At 56.6% G+C, this 23,879-nt stretch overlaps 1 protein-coding gene across 1 annotated transcript in view; it reads left to right on the plus strand.

Annotated features, from left to right (window-relative positions):
* Nucleotides 1–23,879, plus strand: part of LOC133075456 (adhesion G-protein coupled receptor D1) — a 51,541-nt gene that overhangs the window by 15,750 nt on the left and 11,912 nt on the right. Inside the window, exons 3-7 of the mRNA XM_061169707.1 lie at nt 5,756–5,859; nt 7,325–7,436; nt 9,972–10,125; nt 15,471–15,537; nt 17,961–18,027. Of these exons, the coding sequence (XP_061025690.1) occupies nt 5,756–5,859; nt 7,325–7,436; nt 9,972–10,125; nt 15,471–15,537; nt 17,961–18,027 (504 nt within the window). The remainder of the gene's footprint in view (nt 1–5,755; nt 5,860–7,324; nt 7,437–9,971; nt 10,126–15,470; nt 15,538–17,960; nt 18,028–23,879) is intronic.

Genomic DNA, 23,879 nt, shown 5'->3' on the forward strand with positions numbered 1-23,879 from the left:
TTGCTCTCAGACCCACCCCTTCCCCTGCTGGGCTCTGCATCGCAGGGCTGACCACTGCTGGCTGGCTTCCCAGGTCCTTGCCCCTTGGGGCTCTGGTAGGAGGTGGGAGGGGAAGGCGGTGAGGCCCCGTGCCCATCCTCTCTCGCGAGCCTCAGGCGGCTTTCCTGGCCTTGTCTTTGCAGCCTCCCGCTGGGCAGCTCCTCCAGCCCATGGCCCTGGCTTCCCCAGGTGACCATGGGCCAGAGCAGGTGGCTTCCTGCTGTGATTAATTAATGCCTGGGTCGTGCCATCATCCCCGTGGCATCCCTGTTCCCCTCTCCCCTTTGTGAACACTGCCCTGAATTAAGTTTCCAAATCTTTGAGAGGCTAAAGCGATTACTGTTTTCCTAGCCGGCCCTAGACCGGTACACAAGCTGTGTGGCTGGGGGGAGATGGTGAGGCATCCCCAGGAGCCTGGTCTGGGTAACAAGGGGGTGAAGGGGCTCCGTCCTCGCCCCCGCTGGCTCCTTTGATGAGGTAACTAGCCTGAGGAAGGCAAGTCACTGACATCTTTTGAAAGACATTGGAGCCAAGTCTTCATGCATCCCACAGGGAGAAATCCCACCCGATGCACCACTGCAGGGCTGTGGGTACCAGACCAGGCTCCAGCGGTCCGGTACAGATGACCTTTGGACAGAAGCTCATCTCTGCCTGTCCTTGGGGCTGTGGGCTTATTTCCACCCCTGGAATGTGAGATTCACCTGCAGCCTGGACTCAGCGCAGCGGGTGTGGCCGGCAGAGCCTGCAGCTTGTTAAGCCCAGGGACTGTCGCCACACCCCCGGCTGCCCAGGGCTGAAGGAAGGCGCGTGGCTCAGCCGCCCCGCGGAGGGCAAGCTCCACCTGGATCCCAGCAGGAGGGGAGACCAGAGGCAGGACGGAGCCGGCCTGGCGGAGAGCTGGGGGTTGGGTGGCAGAAGCAGAGGAAACGGAACACAGGGTCCAGGCGCAGCGAGGGGCTGAGAGCATCCGCACCCGGGCTGATCCAGCGAGCGGGCTGCATGCACTCAGACGTGTCCCCACTTGTCCTTCGCTCTGCTCGGCCGCAGGTTCCCTTGACAACTGGTTTCCTGCCAAGTCCAGCCAGTGAGAGCCAGGCACGAAGTGATACACCTCTGCTGTCGCTCAGAGGCTCCTGACGCTGCCTGTGTCACCTCCGTGGTCCCTGCTCCTGCTGTACCCCCCTCCGCCGCCGACCTCAGCTCATGGGACAGGCCTGTTGTGTTTCCAGCTCTGCCAGTGGCCCCAGCTCTGCTCACATCTCCCCTTCCCATTGTCCTTCCCACCCTACAAGGGCAGAGGCTCTTGCTGCGGCTGTCCTCTGGCACCCTCACCATCATCTCCTTTTTCAGGGTTTCCCACACTTTTACACCTACTTCCTATGTTCAGTCCCCTCTGCTGAATCTTTCCAGAGGTGTGGACCCTCCTGACAGAGTGACTGAGGTGGTGAGGCAGAGGTGCAGGCGGGGCTGATCACTCGGGGGCCTTGGAGACCCTGGGAAGGATGTGGATTTCATTCTAGGTGCAGGGGTGCCCAGGAGGCGGGTAAGCTGGGAGCCATGTGTGCTGAGTGGCGACTTGGCTGAAATGGGGAGCAGTGAGGGGGTCCAGGGGCTGGAGGAGGTTAAGGCAGAGGCTCGGAAACTGGGGAGAAAGAGGGATGCGTGGCTACGTGTCAGCTGAGGAACCAACAGGACTGGGTGAGGGTGGGCTCTGAGGGGAGAGGGAGGACCCAGGGTGACTCTCAGGTCTGGGCCCCCCACCCCGTCCCCAACCGATCACCTCCATCCCGGCCTCTGTGTCCATCACAGCCTGGTCAGTCTCAGAACTAGTACCCTTATTTCTTCACTCATGTATTTATCTGTTTATGCCTTTGTTCATTACCTGCTTTCCCCACTGCAGTGCAAGCCCCAGGCTTGGCACACAGTGGGTGCTTAATACATGCTTGATGCAGATGGGGGCCCAGGCCTTCTGGGGTCAGCACTGTCTTGCCAGCTGTGCAGTGCTGGGCAGTCACGTTTCCTCATCATGATGACCAGGATGCCCACAGGCTGCTCTGCGGGTTCAGTGCCTGCATGCAGCAGGTGCCCAATAAAGGCAGCTCCGTTCTTCCCCTCTTAACCATCCACTCTTCTGTGAATGCTCCACTACCCCAGACAGGCATTCTGATCTTTGGTTCATCTCTGGAGCATCTGGAGTTTGCCAGCCCTCTGTTAGATGCTGGGGGTCCCGACACGAGCAAGACAGACAACTCTCGTCTCCGCGGACCTCACCACTTAGAGTGCATGCTGCTTCCAGGCCGGGAGACCCTCTCCCGTCCTCTCCGTCCACTTCCTGCCGTGTGTCGGGGCCTGTGTGAAGCCCACACCCCCTCCCATCCAACTTCACAAGGCACAGGCTGTTTGCAGGTTACAGCGGAGCCGTGTTTAACACAGGATGCAAGTTCACTTAATACACTGACTAACCAGTGGGCTGAACGTGTGTTAAAGTTATAAAGCTCTTATATAAAAAGAGAGGGAAGTAAACCCTTCAGGCAATCAGGGTCTCTCAGATTGTCTCCCCACCAACACACACACCATTCTGCTCTGTAGATTTGACAGCTGTTTTAAACCAGAAAGGTCTGAAGACCCCGACTTCTGCAGGCAAGTTCCTCCTGGTCCCTCCTTTGGTCTGCCTCAGTGCTATTCAGACCGCTGTACAGAAGGATGATATATGAGGTTCCCTGCACAGACTGTGGGTACTCCAGTTTATGGGGGATCTTAGGGGCTTTCAAGGGTCCTTTGATCACCTCTCATTTTTACCTTATGGCCTCACTTTATAATTCAAGTGCCATGGAAAATACGACCTTCCAATCTAGCTTGCCTTATGTTCTGTATAACCATTTTAAGACGGGCTGGCCAGGATGTTATCAAGGAGGGGCCCATATCTCATTTTTTAAGTGTTCCCTATCGTGCCTGGCTTGAGGCTGGCTTTGGTTGGGTTTGGTAAAAGTTGTGATGAAGAGTTGGTTGATTGGTGGGGTTGGTTGATGGTGAGATCGGTTGATGGTTGAATTGGTTGATAATAGGGTTGGTTGATGGTTGAATTGGTTGAGAATAGGGTTGGTTGATGGTGGGGTTGACTGATGGTGGGGTTGGAAGGCATATGGTACAGGGTTGGGTAGGTGTGGGTCTGAGGCTAGGGCTGGACTCCCATTTATCAGAAGCTCTAGGCCGAGTGTGTGTGCAGAAAACAGGGAAAGATTTCAGCTAGTGTGGCTGGCCAGGTACAGCCCTCACGCCTGGAAGCTTCTACATTGTGCAGTGAACTCTCACGTGAGCCTACTGGAAGCTCCCTACAGCTCTGTGAGTGGAGGAGGTAAAGTTTTATTACCTCTCTAAGAGGTATGCAAACAGTGATGTAGATTAAATACATCTTTTATGGTGAATCAATGGGGGAGTCAGGGGAGTAGACTTGAGGGCTGTTTCTACCCTAAAACCTTCAGCAAATACCTGTGGAAAACCATCATTCTCAGTAGTACCCTGCTGTTCTCAGAGCTGTGGTTGATGAGACAGTGGAAGTTTCAGGAACGTGATCTCTGTCCTTGAAGAGCTCACCATCTCTCTGGGAGTAAGAAGACTCTCCCGTGAAACGTGACAGTAGTATCAGAGTGGGACGCATCCCACTTGGGGGATGTGAGATGTTTGGGCAGTACAGCGATGAAGAGGGATGGCAAGAGCCGCGACTTCGGGGTGCGAGGACTCATGCGGAGAACTTGGACTCAGGGCCAGACTAGGAACGGGACGTCCCAGTGGCAATGGGGTGAAGGTGTCACGGGGGCCAGGCTAGCTCTTGGATGCTGACATGTTGCTATCCTTCATTTGCTGTCATTTCCATTGGTAATTTAAGTTAATTTCAATTAGGTGAGTGCTGCAGAGGTGGACCTTAGTTTCCAAGAACAGTTGATGGTCTGTGATGCCCATATATTCTGGTAACTGATACTTCCCTACACCTCCAGGCAGAGACCATTGTAATGGTGGGACAGGACTTTTCAACTGTCTTATGAGACAGCAAAGAAAGGTGACAGAGTTGGTATAATGCTAGTGATTCCTCACCTGGCTTTAGTTCTCCGTTTCTGAAAAGTATCGCTTGAAGTAACGGCACTTCCAAAGAGGTACTCTCTTCCCCTCCCCAAAAGAGTTTGAGAAATGCCAAGTTTAACATAGCTCTCTCTATCTATATATTTACCCGAAGGAGTCTCAGAAGCCTTAAGTTGCTTGTATTCACCAAAAGTCTTTAAAGGCAGATAGAGAGTGCAGCTTTTCCGAAACTTATCTAAAACCAGAAACATCATTTCACAGAAGACCAGTGACAGCATCGCTCAGGAATTAGTGTTAAGCAATACAGTGCAGGAAAGTGGCTCTAGGAATGTATTTCCATTTGCCTTCCTCAGATATGTGATGGCTCAGAACACCGCTAGGCCTTTCTATCTTCAGATGGAGAACTTTAGGGTCCAGATCTTGGGATGTTGCTGAGAAGGCCGCTGCAGGAACGCACTGGTGGCCCCTCCTGTCTAGGAAGCTTGTTTTCCTGCATAGACAGGGGTTACTCACGAGGGCCCTCCCGCCCCCATGTCCAGGGCTGCTGGGTCCAGGCTTCTGCCTCCCCTGCCAGGGATTCAGCCAGGGACTGAAAGTGTTTCTTGACCCCTCATTAAGTTATCAGTTCTCGGAAACCGACCGGTTGGCTCCCAAATTGTTCCCTGTGACCCACTTACGTTTCCTGGTGGGGCCTCCTGGGCCCCTCGTCCTGGACAACAGCCCTTTTCCATACCTCAGAGTTGCCTCCTGTTGTTCCCAATTACGTCCCGGTGAACAGGGAAGAAGGCAGTTTAGCTGGAGGCCAAGGTCCCCAGGTGTCCTGGCCAAGGCTGGAGGGACCTTGACGTCTGGCGCTGGACGCAAATGCAGAGCAAGCTCCAGGCTGGGTCTTTGATGCTGACGGAGGAGCGGGAAGCTCCCGGGATGCTGGTCTCCTAGGCGTGTGGCTTAGGGAGCACGGAGATTCTTGGATCCCAGGGTCAAATGTATGTGACCTCGAGAGGCCAGCTCCTGGAGTTTTGGGTTGTGTTGTTAGGTGAGCTGTGGTTTCTGTCACCGTCCTTGGTGGCTTTGCATCCACTTGACTTACCGCCTATGTTTATGCTCTACTGGGCATCAGGGATACCAGCCAACTCTTACATTGCTCCGAGCACGCCACATATGAAAATTCATTCCAAGGTCGTCAGCTGGGACTTGCACCGGGGCCTACGGGTCAGGCTCTTACGAGAACCCTACATGCCGGGCGCAGAGGCAGGGGGCAGGCGGGCCGCCTGCGCGGGGAGCAGTGGGGGAAGGGAGGGGATGCAGTAGCAGCGCAGGGGCGGGGCGGGTGGAGGGATCTGAGTGATGGGTGGAGCCATTTGGAGCGTCTGAAATGCGCAGAACCAAGGGCCAACACCAAAGGACTGGCCCTCTGTGTGGCAACACCAGGGCATCAGGGGGAGAGGCAGGCACTGGCGGTCACCACCAACCCCGGACGGTCCAGTGGCTGCCTCGTGCTCAGCTGTGCATTAGCCCTGGGACCCTTTCCAGCCTGAAGCCCCCCGATCAGGCTCGGGCCACATTAACCACAGGGCCAGTCCCCCTCTAGGGCCTGGACCGGCGGCGGCTGACTGCCTCCGCTCTGCTTCCCGCACAGCTCACGCGCGGACACCAGGTGGCGCTCTCGTCCGTCAGCTACATCGGCTGCTCGCTGTCCGTGCTCTGCCTGACCATCACGCTCGTCACCTTCGCCGTGCTATCGTGAGTCACCTTCTGCTCTCCCCCGGGTCCCAAGAGGTTGGGCGGCTTTGTGCAAATGTCAGTGCCACCCCTGCCCACTTCGATTTCCCTTCTGGCACTTGCGCTCGGGAGGCGGCAAATGCCGGGCCCTATTTAGAGTCTGCACACGGTGTGTGACAGCTGGACGGCTGTTCCTCGATTACCTTTTGTTTTGAAATCTGGGGCGCAGGGAGGGGGCTCTGGGCGCTGGGAAAGAGAGAGGGGAGAGGAGGTGCCGTGGAGGGCACCCGGCTTCAGCTAACCTGGAAGGCTCTGGAAAGGTCCTCAGCCCACAAGGCTTTCTGTCCTCTGGCCAGGGGAGAGCCAGAACTGAGGACCCCCCAAATGATATCAAAACAGCCAGAGCTTTGTGGGGCTGGGCTGCAGGAGGCCCCGGGGGTGGGAACACTGGGGGGCCCCTGCCTCCCTGCTGGCTGAAGCCACATCTGGTCAGAGATTGAGGGCACCCCTGCAGCCCCCCAAGAGGAGGCCGGCAGCTCAGTCCCTCCGTGGCCCTTTCTGAACCGGGACAGAAAAATAAGACGAGAGCCGTGAGTCTGGGTGGACAGCTGACTGAGGGCTGCTTGCACACTCCCCTCCGAGCTGCTGGGCCTCAGAGAAGGGCGTTTTCCCCACACCTGGCCAGGCCCGCTCTCCGGGGATGCTCGGGAGTTTATCTGCCCCTCTTCCTCCACTCCTGGGGTTCCTCCTGGGGGTTCCCAGGTTTGGCTTGTCGGGGGGCTGCGGCAGCATCAGCAGGGGAGGCTGTCAGCTTCCCCGGCTCCCCCCGTCCCCACTCCCCGGCTCCCCCCGTCCCCACTGCTGCCCACTGGGGACCCGGCGCCCTGGGGGATCGGGGGCAGGGGTACACCCTGGACACGGGAGCTTCTGGAGGGATCCGAGCCCGGTGAGAGGAGACCGGCGCAGGTTTGGAGGGACCCCAGCGTTACGCTCAGGACGTTACTCTTTCCTCAGCTATTTGTTCAGCAAGCCCACCCCACCCAGGTGTAGTCAGCTCTGGGGACGCAGCTGCGCCCAAGACAGATAAAAACACACCTGGCTGGGGTGGGGGGGCAGACAACGAGTGAGGATGCAAAGGCTGAAGACACATCTTCACAGCCGTCCAAGCCCTGAGAGCAGTTCAGAGAGGAAGTGGGGCTCCTTCAGGCTCGGGAAGTTCTCTCTAAGGGGAGACCTGGGAAGGGACTTCACTGCAGAGGAACGGCTGGTGCAAAGGCACCGAGGCTGGAGCGGGCTGGGGGTCTGTGAGCAGGGAAAGGGAAGAGCTGAGTCAGGCAAGGCTCAGGCCCTGCAGGGCCTGTGGAAGGAGCTGGGTCGTTTCCGAGAGTGATAGGGAGCCATCGAGGGTTCACAGTCGCGAGTGGCAGCATCTGGGCGGGCTTTCAGGCCCTCTTCGGTGGCCTCACCCCTGCCTCTCTGCCCCCAGCTCGGTCAGCACGATCCGGAACCAGCGCTACCACATCCACGCCAACTTGTCCTGTGCCATCCTGGTGGCCCAGGTCCTGTTGCTCGTTAGCTTCCGATTCGAGCCGGGCACGGTGAGTGCGCCCCCTCGGCCCTGCGGGGTCCACAGCGGGCCTCCCGCCCATCCCCTCCTCCCCCGAACGTCACCAGGGCTGGCACCTTCTCCTGCTGGCTCCGTTCAGAATTCAGACCACCGGATAGCCAGGCTATGTTTCCTCTGGGAGAGACAGGGAAGATGACAGGTATGAGTGGCTTCCCCGCTCAGCATCAGTCTCGGTAATGACGACACTTACGGCCCTGACTGCGTGCTGGGCACCGTGCTGAGAGCTTACGTAGACCCACTCAGTTAATCCTCATAACAAGCCCACGAGGTGGTGCCGTCGTAACCCGCCTGCTACAGATGCCAGGTGGAGGCACGAGGGAGTTACAGCCACTTACCCAGGGTGGCCTGGTAAGCACTGACCAGGTCCTGACCTCCTGCAGTCTTGCCATAGACACTGCCCTCTATCGCTGCTCTGACCACACACACAGCCGCATCCCCTCTGCCTGCCAAGGGCCAGCGCTCTCTGCAAAGGGACCGTGAAGACCCAGACCCACCTTTTCTCTGCCCTTTGTATCAAGCGGGGGGTTCTCCGGGGACCTAGGAAGTCTTAGATCTCACAGAAAGTGAAATGCTGAGACCAGGCTGACCCAGGCTTGGGTGATGTGGGTCATAAACCTGGTTGAGGGAAGAAGCAGCACAGATATGCTTGCTCTGCACCAGGAAGGAAGGGGGACCAAGCAGTTTAAGTCAGTGGTCCTGGGGCATGATCACGAGTGGCTAATGGAAGATGAACTCTTTATCCCACGAAGTGAGGGTCAGCAGAGCGTCTTGTCCTCACTGCCCAGCAGGGTCCTCAGCCCACCTGCCTGTCCTGGGGCTGCTGCCTAAGGAGAGATCCGCCCTCCTCTGCTCACAGGTTTAGGGGTTCAGCCAAGCATCTAAGAAGTTCCTGGCTGTGCCGTGGACAGATGAGGCCTGCACCAGCCTCATTCTCTCCTACTGGGTGCTTTTCAAGCTCCACTGTGGATCATCACATGGGGTTTTCTTAAAATACAGATTTGGGTTCAGCAGGACCTGGAATTCCTGTTTCCATCAGGTTTTCAGGTGATGCTGAGGCTGCCTGTCTCAGCCACACTGTGAGGGGTGAGCTTCCACTGTGGGATGGCAGCAGGAGGGGAAGCGGTCCAGGCGTCCATCACCCAGATGGTGACCCCAGGGACCGGGAGAATCTCCTGTGTGTCTAAAATCCCAGGCAGGGCTCTGAGTGATCCGTCCATTGGATCACCTCTGTGGCAGACAGGACAGGTGACTGTGGTGGCCAGTCTCTGTGTGGGGAGGGGCCGCTCCCCACATGAAAGGGGCAGCTGGTCCTAGAAGACGCAGGGCCACTGGTGCTGGGACTACAAAAATAACAGATGTGTCCCATATTTGTATCTAACTTTAACAGATCCTGATGATCAGAAGCACAGCATTTCAGTAACTTGTTCCTTTTATTTTTTCCCTGAGAATCAACTGATCAGGGGGCCTTGGGAGGACAGGACATGGAGCCCCCATAGAGATGGTTGTTCTTGGTTTCCATATTTGTTTTCTTCCCCAGGCTCCTGGTTCCCTGGCCCTTGTATCCGAGCTTAGGGATGGGTGGCGGTGGATTCACAGAGAGCATGGGTGGGGGGATCTCTGATTGAGGCTCCGGGGTGAATCTGAGCCCACATGGCTGAGCTTGGAGTCGTGGCCAAGACGCTAGGAGCAAGAGGGCCCAGCAGACCGTTGCCGCCTTGAACAGGGGAGAGGCGCACGCAGTGCTGAGCAGGCCGCTGCCCTTGCCTGCTTGTCACAGAGAAGGCAGGTGGGCCTTCTGGATATCAGTGCCCCGGGCAGCCCGAAGGCACAGACATTACAGGTAGTTTGTGCACCTCTGTTCATTACACCTGCTGAGAGTAAAGTCCCGTGAAGCGGCCGTGTCACTCAGGCCTTTCGGCTGCAGGTAGGTAACCAACACCTTGAAATGGAGAACTGAAAATTCCTGAGTCTGGAGGTCTCAGCCACGTCACAGGCTGCTCTCTCTCTGCCCCTCAACTCCCTTCCCCTCATGCGCTCCACTCTGCAGGCCTCCCCTCCGGGCCGGGGTGGCTTCCACAGCTCCGGGCTCCTGTCCTTGGGTCCCAAGGGTCCGAAGGAAGGAGGGAAAGCTGCTCACCGGCGCCTCCGCCCACCCCGGAGCCCACGCCCGGCACCCCGGCCAGTCACGTGCCCACCCCTGAGCCAATCCTGCTGCAGGGATGGGGATGTTTACGCTGATTGGCCGGACTGAGTCCCTGCCCTCTCATGAACCAATCACTGTACCTGGGAGGGGGTGTGGTGCAGTGATTGGCTACTGCCTGAGTCGCGTGCCCCACTCAGATCACTCAGCTGGGAAAGGCGAGACGTGACTCCCCAGGAAGAAAGTGAGGCCACGTGTTTAGAAGGCTCCCCCAGAAAATGGGTGCAGGGACGTTGAGACAACAGCAAACACCCACTGCTCACACGCCGAGAGAGCTTCTCCTCTGTGCCATTGCTTTGATCCTAGACCCCGTGCCAGGTGCTGGCCATGCTCCTGCACTACTTCTTCCTGAGCGCCTTTGCGTGGATGCTGGTGGAAGGGCTGCATCTCTACAGCATGGTGATCAAGGTCTTTGGATCAGAGGACAGCAAGCACCGCTACTACTATGGGATCGGATGGGGTAGGTGGGGATGGGATGGGGCGGGTGGGGCAGAGGTGGGTTGTGATTTCATCTTCATGTGAAACACCTCTAAGAGGCCAGGTGCTCTTAGGGTTGAACTTCCCTACACTCTTTTTCAAAAAAGTCAGTTTCCATGGGGAGTGCTTTGGATTTCTCTGTTCTAATGGTCGGCTTCCCTCCTCCCTGGGAAAAATTCCAGAGGCACTGCTCTGGAGCCGGTGCGGGGACAGTGGCCTGCTTCTCTTGGATTGACACCCCGGCTTTAATGCAGGGCACCAGGCAGGGGAGGTGGCCTCTAATCTCACAGTGTATGGGTGCCCTGGGGCGAGGGCAGTCGGGGCCCTGTATTCTCAGCCAGTCACGCCTGGGATGGACCCTGTACCCTATGGGTTGTGGTTGGAGGGAGGAAAGGAATTCTGATCTCTCGGTGGCTCTTACCTGGAATAGAGTTTCTGCCCCGTGGTGCTGGGGAGAATGAGAAATGCAGGCAGCCTGCCCCAGGGAGATATTGTGGCTCTGGACTGGGTCCCGGGGGAGGGAGCCTGTCTTGTTGGCCACAGCTGCCTGGAGCAGGTTGTAGCCCAGGTGTCCCAGCGTGTCAGTTTTACCCAGACTTAGTAGGTTTTCTTGAATAAATTTTTCTTAATTTGCTGCATGCCCTTAAGAAAATTTATAGAGACTTTAAGTGGTTGTGTTTTTTTAAAGCTAACTTTCACTCGTTATGGTGGTCCTTCATCCTGGGAGTCACCTCCCCGTTGACTTGACTTTGTTTAACTTCCTTCTTGCCCATCCTGAGGAGGAGCCCCGGAGCACAGGAGACCCTGCTTCCTGCCAGAGTAATTGACACCTGGCATTCTTGCATCTGCTGTAAAGCATTAATCCAGCATAAGGGACCTGCTACTTGTGTCTAGTTTTCTTGTGATAGATTTAATTTTCACAGTCCCCATGGTGCAGGGAGCAGACAAACATTTTATTTTGTGCTTTGAGCTGGCTAACATAGTTTATTTGGGGGATGTAGTGGAGGTAAATTATGTGCCCCTCCTGGCTTTCCTGAGGAGCCCACAGAGGCTCACCGGGGCAACGTGGAGAGAGGAGGCACAGCAGCCGCCTCCCAACTGGTGTGGCCTCGCAGGGAACTCCCGGTGGTCGCCAACGATGTCCTGTGTCCCACCTGCGGGCAGGCTCGCTGTTCATGCCGCGCTCCTCCTCACCTGGATGCCTTTGCTCTGGCTGGGCTCTCAGCAGGAATGTCCTCTCCTCTCCATTTTCTTCTTGGTGAGCCCAACTCAAGCATGACCTCCTCCTTCCATCCTGCCATGACTCCCTGACAGAGGAGGGTTGCTTCTGCCTCTGACTTCTGACTTCATTTAGTAAAAGGGTTTACAGGACAAGTGACCAACCACCTGTAATGGCTAGTTTCTTTATGGAAACGGTCAAATAGTTTAGAGATATGTGCACGCACAGACACGCACACACCCCGTAGCCACAGCAAGGACAGTTGAAATGAATTAAAAGTGTGGAGTTTGTCTCTGCAGTAACAGGAGTCAGGTGTGTTGGTTCAAGATGGAGGTGGGGGTCATAATCCAATCCAGCCCTGAAGGATCTCTTCTTTGGTCTGCACAGTGTTGGAGAAAAAAAATGAATGATTTGCCAATACTTAAAAATGGAGAGATTTTGCATAAAATTATAGAGTTCTTTTGAAAGGTGAGGTGATCTGGGAACCCTGAGCTTCCGTTCCTACTTGACAGCATTGGCTGCGACTGTACGGTTTCTGATGCCAGCATCTTCCCTGCGAGTGTCTGAGTGTACAGCCTCTGTCAGACGCTCCCTGCAAATGGAGCGCTGGGCTGGGTTCCAGCAGGGCTCTGTCTCCACGTCAGCGTCCCCTTAACTGATTTCCTCAGGGCTCTGAACTGCGTCCTTCCTTCTGATTGGGTTCGACTTGGCTGTGGGCCTAAGTACAGACAGTCTGCAGGCAGCTGGCCTCTCTGTACCTGCAGTTATGAATTAAGAGGGAACTGGAGGCTGACCCAGGGCCCCAGGGGGTCACCCTGCAGGGAGGGTCCCCCAGAAAGAGGCCACTTCCCTGGAGATGTTCACCGTGCTCTTACCCTGACCTTCAAATGGTATCATTTTTTGAAACTCAAGGCCTGTGTTTTTGGCCGAGTTGGGATTGGAGGTGTCAAATTAACAACATACCTGAAGTTTAGCTGCATGTCACGTCCTGTGCTTGAACTTGAAAGGTGAGTGTAATGTAATCTTTGTCCTCAAGGAGCCCATGTGGGAACTGGGAGAGCAGGTGAGTGATAAAACAGTTGAGCCTTTACACGTCGGTGCAGCAGACATGAATCTCTGACCACAAACAGCAGACGTGAATCTCTGACCACAAACTCAGAAGTGAAAGAAATAATCATAAACTCAGAAGTGAAAAAAATGCAACTTGCTTTATTTTCCTCTGTTACGACTTCATTTCCTTTGTGAGTGCCCACTCATCGGAGGGTGAAAACGTCATCAGAGTTCATTCTGGACCCCGCCTTTCTCTGAAGTTGCGCTGGTGTCCCAGGGAGGTGACACAGTGCCAAGACCCTGGGACGTGCATCAGTCAGGGCAGGCTAGGTTATGCTGCCATAACAAGCAGCCTCCAACTCACATGGGTTGAAAACAGTCGCATTTATCTCCTGCTTACACTGCGTGTCGTCAGCGGCCGGTGGCAGTGGGAGGGGCTCTGCTCGGGGCAGTCCCTCAGGGGCCCGGGGTGATGGAGAAGTTGCTGCCTGGAGCCACTGCTGGATGCTGTGAGAGAGAAGACGACCCGGGGGGATGTCACCCGGGAGATCAAATACTTAGCCGAAAGAGGCATGGGTCAATTCTGTTCGCAACTCACTGCCCAGAAAGAGCCGACAGCTCAACAGCCCCAGGGTGCAGAAGTGCAAGCCTCCATGTGCCCAGAACGAGGCATCCAGAGTGTGGCACAGTGACTTGTACCGGAGGGCGGGCCACTTGTCTCCCAGCATTGTCATCTCTCTGTCCCTCCTCTGTCGAGACACCCCCACCCCTGTATTGGGTTTCATATTATCCATGCTCTCGGGGCTTTGCTCTGCGGGTCTGGGTTAACATTTCATAGCAATGCTCCTTATGGTCGCTTCTCACATCACCCCTCCCTCCTTCCCTGGATCTTAGGGGCCAGCAGCCAGGGAAGCACCAGCGTGGTCCCTCTGAAAGGTCACCACATTCCAAAGAGAGCACTTCTTGAGCTCCACAAAGTCAACGTCCATAGGACAGGACCAGAGGAACCCCAAACTGCGGAAGCAGGTCACGTGTCTGCATGGGTTATGGGGGTGTGAATTTCAGACGCTAGCAGCAGCGGAAAAGGCATCGGAGTTGGTTCATAAGAGTGGAGATTATCATACAGAGATGGGCTTCATACGTCAGCGCATCCTTAATCACATCCATGGCCGCAGCGCGTGTGATCCTCACCACAGCCTGATGGCACGTGCTGTCATCTCCATTTCCAGAGTGAGAACGTGGCAGCCCAGAGAGGTTCAGCCGGGTCCCTGAGGCTGCACAGCTGGTCCAGGGGCCGTGGGAATAGAGCCAGGTGTCGTGTGGCTCCGAAGCCCAGGCTTTTCCCACTCGCAGACTTCTCCATCCTGTTCCCAAGCTTCTCATCCTGCCGCTGTGAACTTATCCTTCTTAACAGCACCCTCACGCAGTGCCTGTGGCTCCTGCAGCGTGCTTCAGAGAAAGCAGAGGGTAGGGCCCACCTTCTTCTCAGACCCTTGCAGTCACTGCCCTGTGGCCTGTCCTCTGAGTGTCAGTGTTGCTTTGGGGATCGTGGGAGAAACGTGTCAGTTGTGAAGGCAGAAAAAGAATCTTCAATTCCTCCGTTTAACTTTGGGCGGCAAAGAGATGCCAGCCCCTGACTTGGGCCCCCACCGTGGCCACGATCCGGGGAGGGAAATGTGGTGCTGACTCAAAGTGAAGCCAACCTCAACCACTGAGTTTGAAAATCCGTCCTCCCAGGCACCTCGGGTTCTTACTGCACCTTCCAGAACACCCCCGGACGGGGCCCTGGGGACGCTGCAGGGTCCTGTGTGCAGCTGCTGGGCTGTCCTGTGGACCCAGATCTCCCGCAGTGCCCACTCCTCCCACACCCCAAGGCTTGAGCTTCCTCGGGAAGATGGGGTGGGTGGAATCTTGGTACTCGATGTCCCCAGGGCCCCTCACCATCTCAGGGCCCATGTGATCCTCCCAAGAGAGCCAGGCAGCGGGGTTCCCTGCAACGTCTGAGGAAACCGAGGCCCTAAGTGAGTGGGCGGCAGGGTGCGGGCCAGATCCTTGGCGTCCCCCTTGTCTCCTGTGACTCTGGGTCCATCAGGGCAGGAGGGCCGCAGCCAGAGGCTCCAACACCAAGAAGAAGGCTCTGGCTTCTATGAGGTCGTGCACGCGGGTAGAAAACCCGAGTGTGACAGCGGGTCAGCAGTGAGAGGTGCGTCCCCTCCTGACCCCTGGCCTGTCCACCTCTCCCCAGAGGCTGCTTGCTGGTCTCCTTTGAGGGCCCGGCGACTGTCTTGTCCAGATGTCCTGTGATGTAGTCAGACTATTTTGACCTCCAGACAAAGTGTTTCAGAGACAGGACCACTCTCCAGAGACTCCTTTTCAAGGAGATCATTTAACACTGCTCCTCAGAAGGGCCGGTGTGGAGCTGACCAAGCCACCAGAGGTCGCAGGAGGGCTGAGGCCTTGAGGCGCCCAGGCCTGGAGCCGGGAGCAGGCTTCCCCCTGGGTCCTGGAGCAGATCTCCCATGGGCGGGGCAGGCTCGGCCAGAGGGGCGCAAGGAGCCGCCTGTCCTAATGTATCTTCCCCCGCCCCCTTTTATCCTAGCAATCTGCAACGTGCAGTGTCCTGGTCGGGAGCCTTTCTCCTGACCACCCTCTGGAGGGGAGGGTCAGGGGGTGGAAAGGGACCCTTTGCTGTCTCTTCTTGCCCCTCCCATCCCTGCAGGGGAGCAGAGGCAGGTGCTGTGCTCAGGGCGCCGATCAGACAGAGCCTGGGCATGCCGCTTCCCCAGCAGCCGGAAGGGCGTTGTTTTCAGATACAGAATCAGATTCATAACAGATCTGCCCTAAAATGCATGTGTGTGTGTGTGTGTGTGTGTGTGTGTGTGTGTGTTACTTATCTCTTTGTTTAGACTCTAAATTCTTGGAGCCTAGGGGCTGTTCTGTGTCCTCAACACTTAGCACACATTTCTTTGTACACATCAGGTATAAAATGAATAAATGAATGAACGAGTCAGAGGAGACTGGAGCAAGCTAATAAAATATTCTGCTCTCATTTTCTGCAGGTTTTCCTCTTCTGATCTGTATCATTTCAATAGTCTTTGCCATGGACAGTTACGGAACAAGTAAGAAGTAAGTGAAGGGGTGATCCCTGTGTGGGCAGGACTCCCGTGGGGAGGGGCACGGTGAGGGTCCCCATGGCTCGTTGTCTTGCTGTGTTCTTCTCGGTGGGGGGGGGGCGTCTGTCCAAGGTGGGTATCCTCCAGCCCTGGCAGTAAAAAAAGGCCTGATAGAGTGAGAAACACCCCCAGCGGTGCTCTGGGCTTCCTCCCACCTTGGAACTAGCATCGAGGGGGTCAGAGTGCCTCCTGCACTGAGTGGCCGGGACAAGTTTCTGATGGGAGCTCTTCATCCATGTGGTTGTCCTGGACGCACAGTCTGGTCACCTGTGGAGCCCCGTTTTGTGCTGACCCTTTCTTGGGGTGGTCAGCAAGTGCCTAGGACATAAGAAGTCCCGTTAAGTTACAGCCGAGTGAATACGTGACTGTGTGAATAAGTGTGGTCTGATGTGCACCCGCAGGGGGCGTTCTCATCGCTGGGGCAGCAGCAGAGGTGACTGTGTATGTGCCAGACCTCGTGTGCCATTTTGAAACTGCAGCTGGTGGGTCCCTAGTTGGATCAGGAAGAGGCTGGGTTGGGACAGTGCGACCAGGTCAGGTGTTCACCTCCCAGAAATTAGAATTCCTTTCCTCCCAAAGAGAAAAAGGCTTTAGCTCACCTGTCTTTAGGGAGCTGCCCCTCTCCTCAGCCAAGCTGAAGAACCACTGAGTGACAATGCCATGGAGAGATTTTAAGAGGAGAGAGAGAGAGTTAAACACTGTTCCAGTGTCAGCCTGAGATAATTTCTCAGCTGAGTTGCTAAAGTGGGAGGAATCTGGCTTTTTCTACTTTAGGGCGACAATTTCCTGAAGATGAAGCACTTAAAGGAAGCGCTATCTGAGTCCATATTGAAATAAGAATGATTAAACAACCATTGTTCTGGCCCATTCCTTGCAAGGCTGCGTGGTATCCGAAGTCAAGGCACTAATTAAAAGAAGAAACTTCTTCTCAGACACATCTCATTGGCATTTGTTCCGTGTCTTTCCATCTGGGAGCGTGCAGATGCCGGGCCGCCCACGGTGCGTCTCAGCTCCGGGGTCTGTTTCTGATGTAAGCCTCTCACCCACTCATGTGCCCGAGAGCGAGGCAGCCCCAGCACAGGTCCGGAAGCTCACTGAGTGTCTGGGGAGGACGGGGGTCTGAAGATCTTCATGCACTTAACATTCTGCGCGCAAAGGGTGGAAAGCACGAGCTTCCTCTTGCAGAACCCTCGCCCTCCCAGGGAACCTGGGTTGGAGCCGCCCCTTTGCAGAGGGACCACCTGACTCGCCGTGAGTTTCCACGTTAAGTGCCACGTCCTCGGACGGGAGGCTCTTTTCTCCACGCTCTGGGTTCCAGACGGGAACGAGCCTCTTACAGGTGCTGTCACCTGTCTGGGGCATTTCGTGTCTCCTGGTCCAGGAGGTCTCGGGGGAGGACGCGGGCAGAAAGGCAGGGCGCAGGTGTGGACTTGGGTCCCCTAACATCCCTGGGCCTCAGCCTCCTCCGCTGCAGGGTGGGGTCATCACTGCGCCTGCCTCAGGGGCGCCGTGGGGTTATGGGGGGCGATGCTGTGCTGTCAGGGGGCTGCGCTGGGTGAGCAGGTGTGAGTGAGTGACCAGGCGGCCCCGCAGGGACGTCCACGTCTGCGCTGTGCGCCTCACCAGATCCTGGCGGGTGTGCCAGGCCCCCGGGGCTGCCCCCAGATCCAGGCAGGTGACGTGTCTCAGGGACCCTGGACTCTTGGCGGCTCTGATGCTCTGGAGAGAAATGAGGTAGTAAAGGGGCTGGCGGTCCTGCCTGAGTTCCTGGAATCATGTCTCGTAAGCCAGGAGCAATTTCACATCCTCAGACTGGACCCTACTTCCCAGATGAGGCTTCTCTGGAAATCAGAGCCGTGGCTGGGATCCACTGGGACCTTTCTTGTCGGTTGTGGAGCGGGGTCGGGGGATGGCACTGCCGGGAGGTGGAACTGACCGACAGCTGATGAGAAGACGAAGATGGTCCATGCTGTCACGTGATGCCTCCTCACTCCTTGAACCCCTGCAGAAGACACTAGTTAAGTCAGTATTTGAAATGCTCTGGAAGGAAGCCGGCCCCTGGCAAAAGCCTATTTATTTATTTCTCGTATAAAATTAAGACCTCCTTTGGATTTTGGCTAGACTCTTCAGAGATTGCGAGTTTTTCCACTAACCAGGTGACCTGTAAAAGCCTTCTTTTCCCTGAGCCAGTCTACAGACCTGGAACATTCTTCCCAAGAGCGGGAGGTGTGAGGTCATGGACAGGATACAGACACGTTTGTAGGGATTAACAATGTCATTGTGACTGTGCCCCACGGTGTCCCTGTACTGTCCTGGACGCAGGGCCCCTGGGACGTGGGATGATGCACTGAAGTAACCTTCTGCCCCCTTCCACAGTTGCTGGCTGTCGCTCGGGAATGGTGCCATCTGGGCCTTCGTAGCTCCTGCCCTGTTCATCATCGTGGTACGTCCTCTGCCGTGCGGGCGCGGAGCTGGGCTGGGGAGGGGCCGGAGTGGAGGAAGCCCTGGGCTTTGTGGAGGTGCAGCTGGGCCCCCTGAGAGCACGTCCTAAGCTGGGGCAGCATAGGTCCTGTTACAGCCCCTCATGGGGGTGTGACCCAGAGCCTCCTTTCCCCGAATGGTACTCAGGAAGGTTGGGCAGGTTTTCAGGTTTAATGCAGGTCTGTTTAAGGCCCTCGGTGCTTTTCATGCTGAAGCAACAGGTGTGGGTGTGTGTCCAGGAGGGGCAGTGCAGACCCAACTGGTTCTTTTCTTTCCCGATGCTCTTCCATGATTTCCTCACGTGCACATCTCCGTGGTCAAGGAGATGCAGGATCCAAGGCTATGTTAGGGAGTTTTCGTCAGAGCCTCCTGGGAACCACACAAAACAGGATTCCTGTGATAATGAGGGACCTATTCAGAGAGAGTGACAGAAATGGGGATTTCTAAGCTCACAGTCAGGAACGTTTGCCGTGGCTGTGCGTCTGGGGTTCAGACGAGGCCGTCTCCACGTGGTTCTGGCTCCCCACCTCTCAGCTCTGTTTTCCTATAAGTTGGCTCCATTCTTAGCTAGGTTGCCCCAGATGCTAGTAAGAAACTCTAGGACCACACAAAATTATAATAACTGCCATGGGAAAAAAAACCTTCCTTTGTTGTTCTTGCTATTGTTTTACCGACATGTCCCACAAAATCCTGGGATCGATTTTCATCATTTCTGATGGGCCTGGCTTGGAACTCTGCCCACCATGGGCCCCTCGCTGAGGCCAGAGGAGCAGCATGCTCTGATTGGCCAGAGGAACGGAATGTTCTGATTGGCCAGCCTTCACTGAAGCCAGTGGAAGCAGAATGTTCTGATTGGCAGCCCTTACTGTGGCCAGAAAAATGAAATGCTCTGATTGGCCAAAGGACTGGAACGCCTTGATTGGCCAGGCCTGGGTCACAGCTCTAACCGTGGGTCCTTACACTTGGTTTCCCATGAAGTTATTTAACGTTAATAATAAAGCTCAAATTTATAGAGCATCTTTTTTTTTTTTTTAAGATCTGAATGTGTTTTTACATTAAATTTCTCTCTTACTTGCCCCTAAATTAGCTGCTTGGAGAGATGGTAATTTCTTTTATTACAGAGGGGCAAATTAAGGTGCAGGGAATAAGTAGAATGATAAAATCCTGGCCCGTGATTGTAGCTGTATTAGTTTAGGTGTCCCCTTCCTCTCCTCCCCCCCATCCTTCCACTCGCCCTCTTCCTTTTATTCTCTCTCCTCCCCCTTCTCCCCAGGTGCTAGTAAACCAGCTTGAGTGCCCTTGAGTAGAAAAGGCTCAGTCCTGGGAAACAGGGGAATCAGGCATGGCTGGTTCCAGGCACTCAGTGATATCCACAGGTATCTCCTACTCAGCCCATGGTCCCATTGCCTCCTTGCTGGCTCCATCTCAGGCAGGCTTTCCTGGGGGGACATGATGCAGCTGGTACCCTGACACATCCTCCAGCTCTGCAGTTCAGGGTAAGGAGGGAGGCACTGTTCCCAGCAGTCCCAGCAGAAGTCCCAGGGCAGATTCTGATTGGCTCCCATGGGTCAGAGGTCTGTTCCAGAGCCAATCACTGAGGCTGGGGTGGAGGCAGATGATTGGTCAGGCCCGAATCACATGACTACCCAGGGGCAGGGTTTATTATTTTATCCCCCTGAACTCTCGGGGCTAGAGGTGGGGATCCCCAAGAAGCCCTAGGGAAAGGGCCTGGGAGAGGGGGGTGCCAGACCTGGGTGCTGAGCCTGGCTGGGGTCTGGTCAGAGGTGAGGCATCGCCATGCTGTCCCAGTCTGGGCCTCTCTCCCACAGGTGTTGGGGGCTGACAGCAGGGCACCCCCCATCCCTCCTGCCCGCCTTGTGCAAATCCACAAAGCACAGTCTTCACACCCTTGGCTGGGGCCCCAGAACATGCTCTCCACGCACCCCCAGGGTGGGAGCCAGGCCAGGCTCACTGCCTCTGAGGGTGCTGCCTTTGAAGGGTGTTGAGCCCCCAGGTGGGCCCGGTACTGGAGGTGACAGAAGGGACTCCAGCCAGAGACACTTGAGACTTTGGTGTCCTCATCCATCGCCTCCCCCATCGGGTGTCCCGGCTGTGGTGGCACATGAACTGTCCTCCCAGTCCTAAGGACGGATCCAACGTTCTGTGTCACCAAGGATGGCTGCCGGAGGATGGACTTATTTGGAGAGGGTCTGTGGATGGCACTGAAGCCCACCGCTCCTGCCTCCCCTCCATGTGGATCTTTCCTAAATATTGTGAAGCCAGCCCTCCTTTCACTCACCCCCCTGCTCCCTTCCCCAACGGCTGATTCGAAAGCTTCTTTTGACTTTGTTCCAAATTCGGTGGCACTGACTGAGGCCGTGGGCCCTGGTGGTTAATTAGAAACGTATCCAAGGGAAGACGCCTAAAGATGTGGCTTCTTCCTCCTTAATTTAAATTCCACTCAGACATCCTCAGGCCACACAGAGGTGCAGCAGCATCTTCTTGGTAAAGGGTTTCCAGAAGGGCAGAGTGGGGGGCATCATCGTGGTGTCATCGTCTGTTCGGGACATGAGGGAGGGTGGTGGTGCCAGCCCCACACACGCTCCCCCCGTTCAGGCTACGTTGACTCTGCTCCCCTCCACGCCGGTCTCCTGCCAGGTGACGTGTGCTCAGGGGCGTCCACGGGGACAACAGGAGATGGGGGCATTCCCTTCCTGACATGTTGGCTCTGTGAGCCTCCTGGGTCCCCCGTGGCCCCAGCCCCCGGGCCTCTGTGCCAGAGGAGAGGCGGGGCTGTGCTCCCAGCTCTGCAGGGCTCGTGGGCCCACCGGGCTCTCTGTAGGGTCCGCGCAGGGCCCTGGTGGGAGGGGTGGGTGACGGGGAGATGGGGGCCTTGCGGGCATCAGCTGGGTGCCCCTCCCATGCCACTCCCCTCCTGCTCTCAGTGTCCCCGGGGGGCCGGTCTGGATGGAAGTGGACCAGGCTCAGAGGGAGGGAGGAGCCGGGGGCCGGGAGTGCACCTCCCGATCCCTCGTGCAGGGCAGTGGGTGCACGTCTGCTCCGTCCCCCTCAGGCCACACTCCTGTCGACAGCGCCGGCCCAGCCCTGGCCGCAGGGTCCCTGACGCGGTCCCTCTGCCCTCAGCCCTTCTGTCTCACAGGAGCTGGTGTCCCCGGCGCCCCGTGAGCCCTAGCCGTCTCTCCGGTTGCTGGCTCCCTTGTGGTGCTTGGGACGTTTTCCTTCTTTGTCCATCACAGATGGTTAGAATCACACTGCTGTGTCACCTCTGTGAGGGAAGGGGGACTGCAGTCTTTGCCAGGCCAGGGCGATGGCACACCTGTTCTGTGAAGGAGACCTCCTTCCAGGAAGGGCTGCCGGGTCGGGAAAGGGACGGGACTGTGGTCTCAGGGCGTCCGTCCTTGGCGTTAACTCCGAGCTCTGTGTACAGGCCCGGGTCCCTCCATCAAGTGCTTTCAGCTGCGGGAGGTGGTGCGTTGTCGTGGTGACACGTCCCTGAGCTTTCACTCCAGGCTGTCCCCTGTCCCAGGGCTGCGTGAGGACCATCTGCAGTCACTTTACCACCCGGCCTTTCACAGGCTGACAGAGGCTCCCGTGAGCGCCCCCGCGGGTGCCTTCCCTTCCTGCTCCTGGGGTCAGGGAGGACCACTCGCCTTGTCCCCCAGATGGAGACACAGGCTCAGACCAGACTCCAGTCCCCCCGACAGTTAAACCCTCCTGGTCAGAGCACGGACAGTGGGAGAGGTGGGAGGGGAGTAAGTGAGTGTGTCAGTCCTCCGCCCTGTTCTCTCTGTGCGCTGACTTAACCCCCCAGGTCTGCAGGGCCCGGCAGCATGGCCCCCTCCCAGACTCCCCGGGTGATCTGGCTCCTTCTTCTGACTTTGGTCAGTGACGGTGGGGGATCCGAGGCGGACCTGCCTGGACCCTTCCCTACCACCCACCACAGCGAGGGGTCCAGCAGCAGGGTCCCCGCATCCCACGTCCTGCAGGCTCGCTGGAGCCCTGCTGTCCTTCCAGAGGGGGCGTTACCTCCGCCCCGCCCCACCTGCTCCCAAGGGGTTAACATCCGTCACCCGGGACAACAGCCCTGGGGTCCTCTGCAGAGGGGGCGTTACCTCCGCCCCGCACCAGCCCCTCTCCTTGACATCAGCCACGCGCCTGCGAGGACTGCAGTTCTCACACTTGTTAGTAATGGAATCCCTGGGGAGCTTGGGTACGTTTCCTGCCTGAGCCCCACCTGGGAGGTTCTGGGTTTACTGGACCTTTCAGAGCTCCCGGCGATTCCGGTGTGGAGCTGGCTTGCAGTCCGAAGTGGGCTGTGGGAAGTCCGAGAGCCCTGGGCTGGGGGGAGGGGGTGTTCGCTGAAAACGGTCAAGTGCAGGGTCAGCTGGCTGCGGCCCACGTGGTAGATCCCGCGCAGGTGCCGGGCACTTATTTACAAACTGCGGCGCCAGTCATGCTGCAGCCGTTGAGTTTAGCTGTTACAGTAGGGACTGGGAGGCCTGAAAAGCCAAAAATGTTTGCTCCCTGGACCTTGAGAGAAAAAGCATGCAGACCCCAGGCCAGGGGATGCGGCGGAGGGGTCCTGAGACCCAGCCTCTCCGACTGTCAGGGCTCAGGCTGGCCGGGGGCGGGAGTGTCCCGTGTTTCTCATTTCCTCTGAGGACCCTCGGTTGTGCCAGGCTGAGTCGTGCCCCGTTGTTCCCAGAGGCGCTCTGAAGACAGCAGGTTTCAGCATCACAAGTAGGGCCTGGCCCCATTGGGTAACGTGTGCAAAGCTCTGTTCGGGCGCATGTTCACGTGAGCACGTCCGTGGGAAAGAAATGTCTGGATGGATGCACACGGGATGGTGTTCCCCAGAGAGGGGTTTGTGTCCGGGGGGTACTTGCTTGCACATCCCATCCATTTAAAAACACCCACATGTCACGTGCATCATTTTAAACTAAAACACTTTGGAAAGGTGCATGTTCGTGTTGGGGTGTGTGGTTTCGCTGTGTCCCGGTGAGGTTGGTCCCGGAGGGGCAGGAACCTGTGGGACGGGATTATCACTGTGGCGCCTGGTGGGCCCAGTGCTGGGGGGGAAGGGCAGAACCGAGCCCCTTCCGGTTCACAGCTCACCTGTCACCCCGCTGCCAAATATGCACCCACCAACTGTCCCTTCACAAACTGTTCTCCCCGATTATGAAGGGACATGGATGTCATTCCCTGGGCAACTCCAGTGAGGCTGAGTGCAAAAGTGCCCACGGGGCAGGCAGGTCTTATAGAAGCAGGGACGCCATGGGCCACAGGGGCCACCTTAGCCTGAGCCCCCCCAGGGGGGCTTGTTCCGTGCTGGCGCCACCTGGGAAAAAGGCCTCCAAGTGAAGGAAGAGAAAGAGTCTAGAGTTTTAAAATCCTCCTCTCACCTTGGGAGAAGCCAAGCTAGTTGTGTGACTCTGCAAATACAGGTACATGAATAAAGATACATAGATACAGATCCAGTTACCAATTCCTAAGAACAGATATGGACATGGGTACAATTACAATGATAGTTACAGACATAAGGATGCAGAACCATAAATACCTATATGGACATAGAAACAGGTATAGATACACATGAAGCGTTTACTATGTCTTTATGTGTGTCTGCACGTATAACCTTTCACTGTGAAATCGTGGTACACATCCCAATGAATTTTCACAAATACCTGAGTGGCCCTGAGTCCGGTAAAGAAACAGAGCGTGGTCCCAACCCCAGAGCCCTGCCCAGCCATTCCCTCTCCCCAGCAAAGATCCCCATGGTCTTGAGTGTATGTA

This window comes from Eubalaena glacialis, chromosome 15 (genome assembly GCF_028564815.1).
Source record: "Eubalaena glacialis isolate mEubGla1 chromosome 15, mEubGla1.1.hap2.+ XY, whole genome shotgun sequence".
Classification (NCBI taxonomy): domain Eukaryota; kingdom Metazoa; phylum Chordata; class Mammalia; order Artiodactyla; family Balaenidae; genus Eubalaena; species Eubalaena glacialis.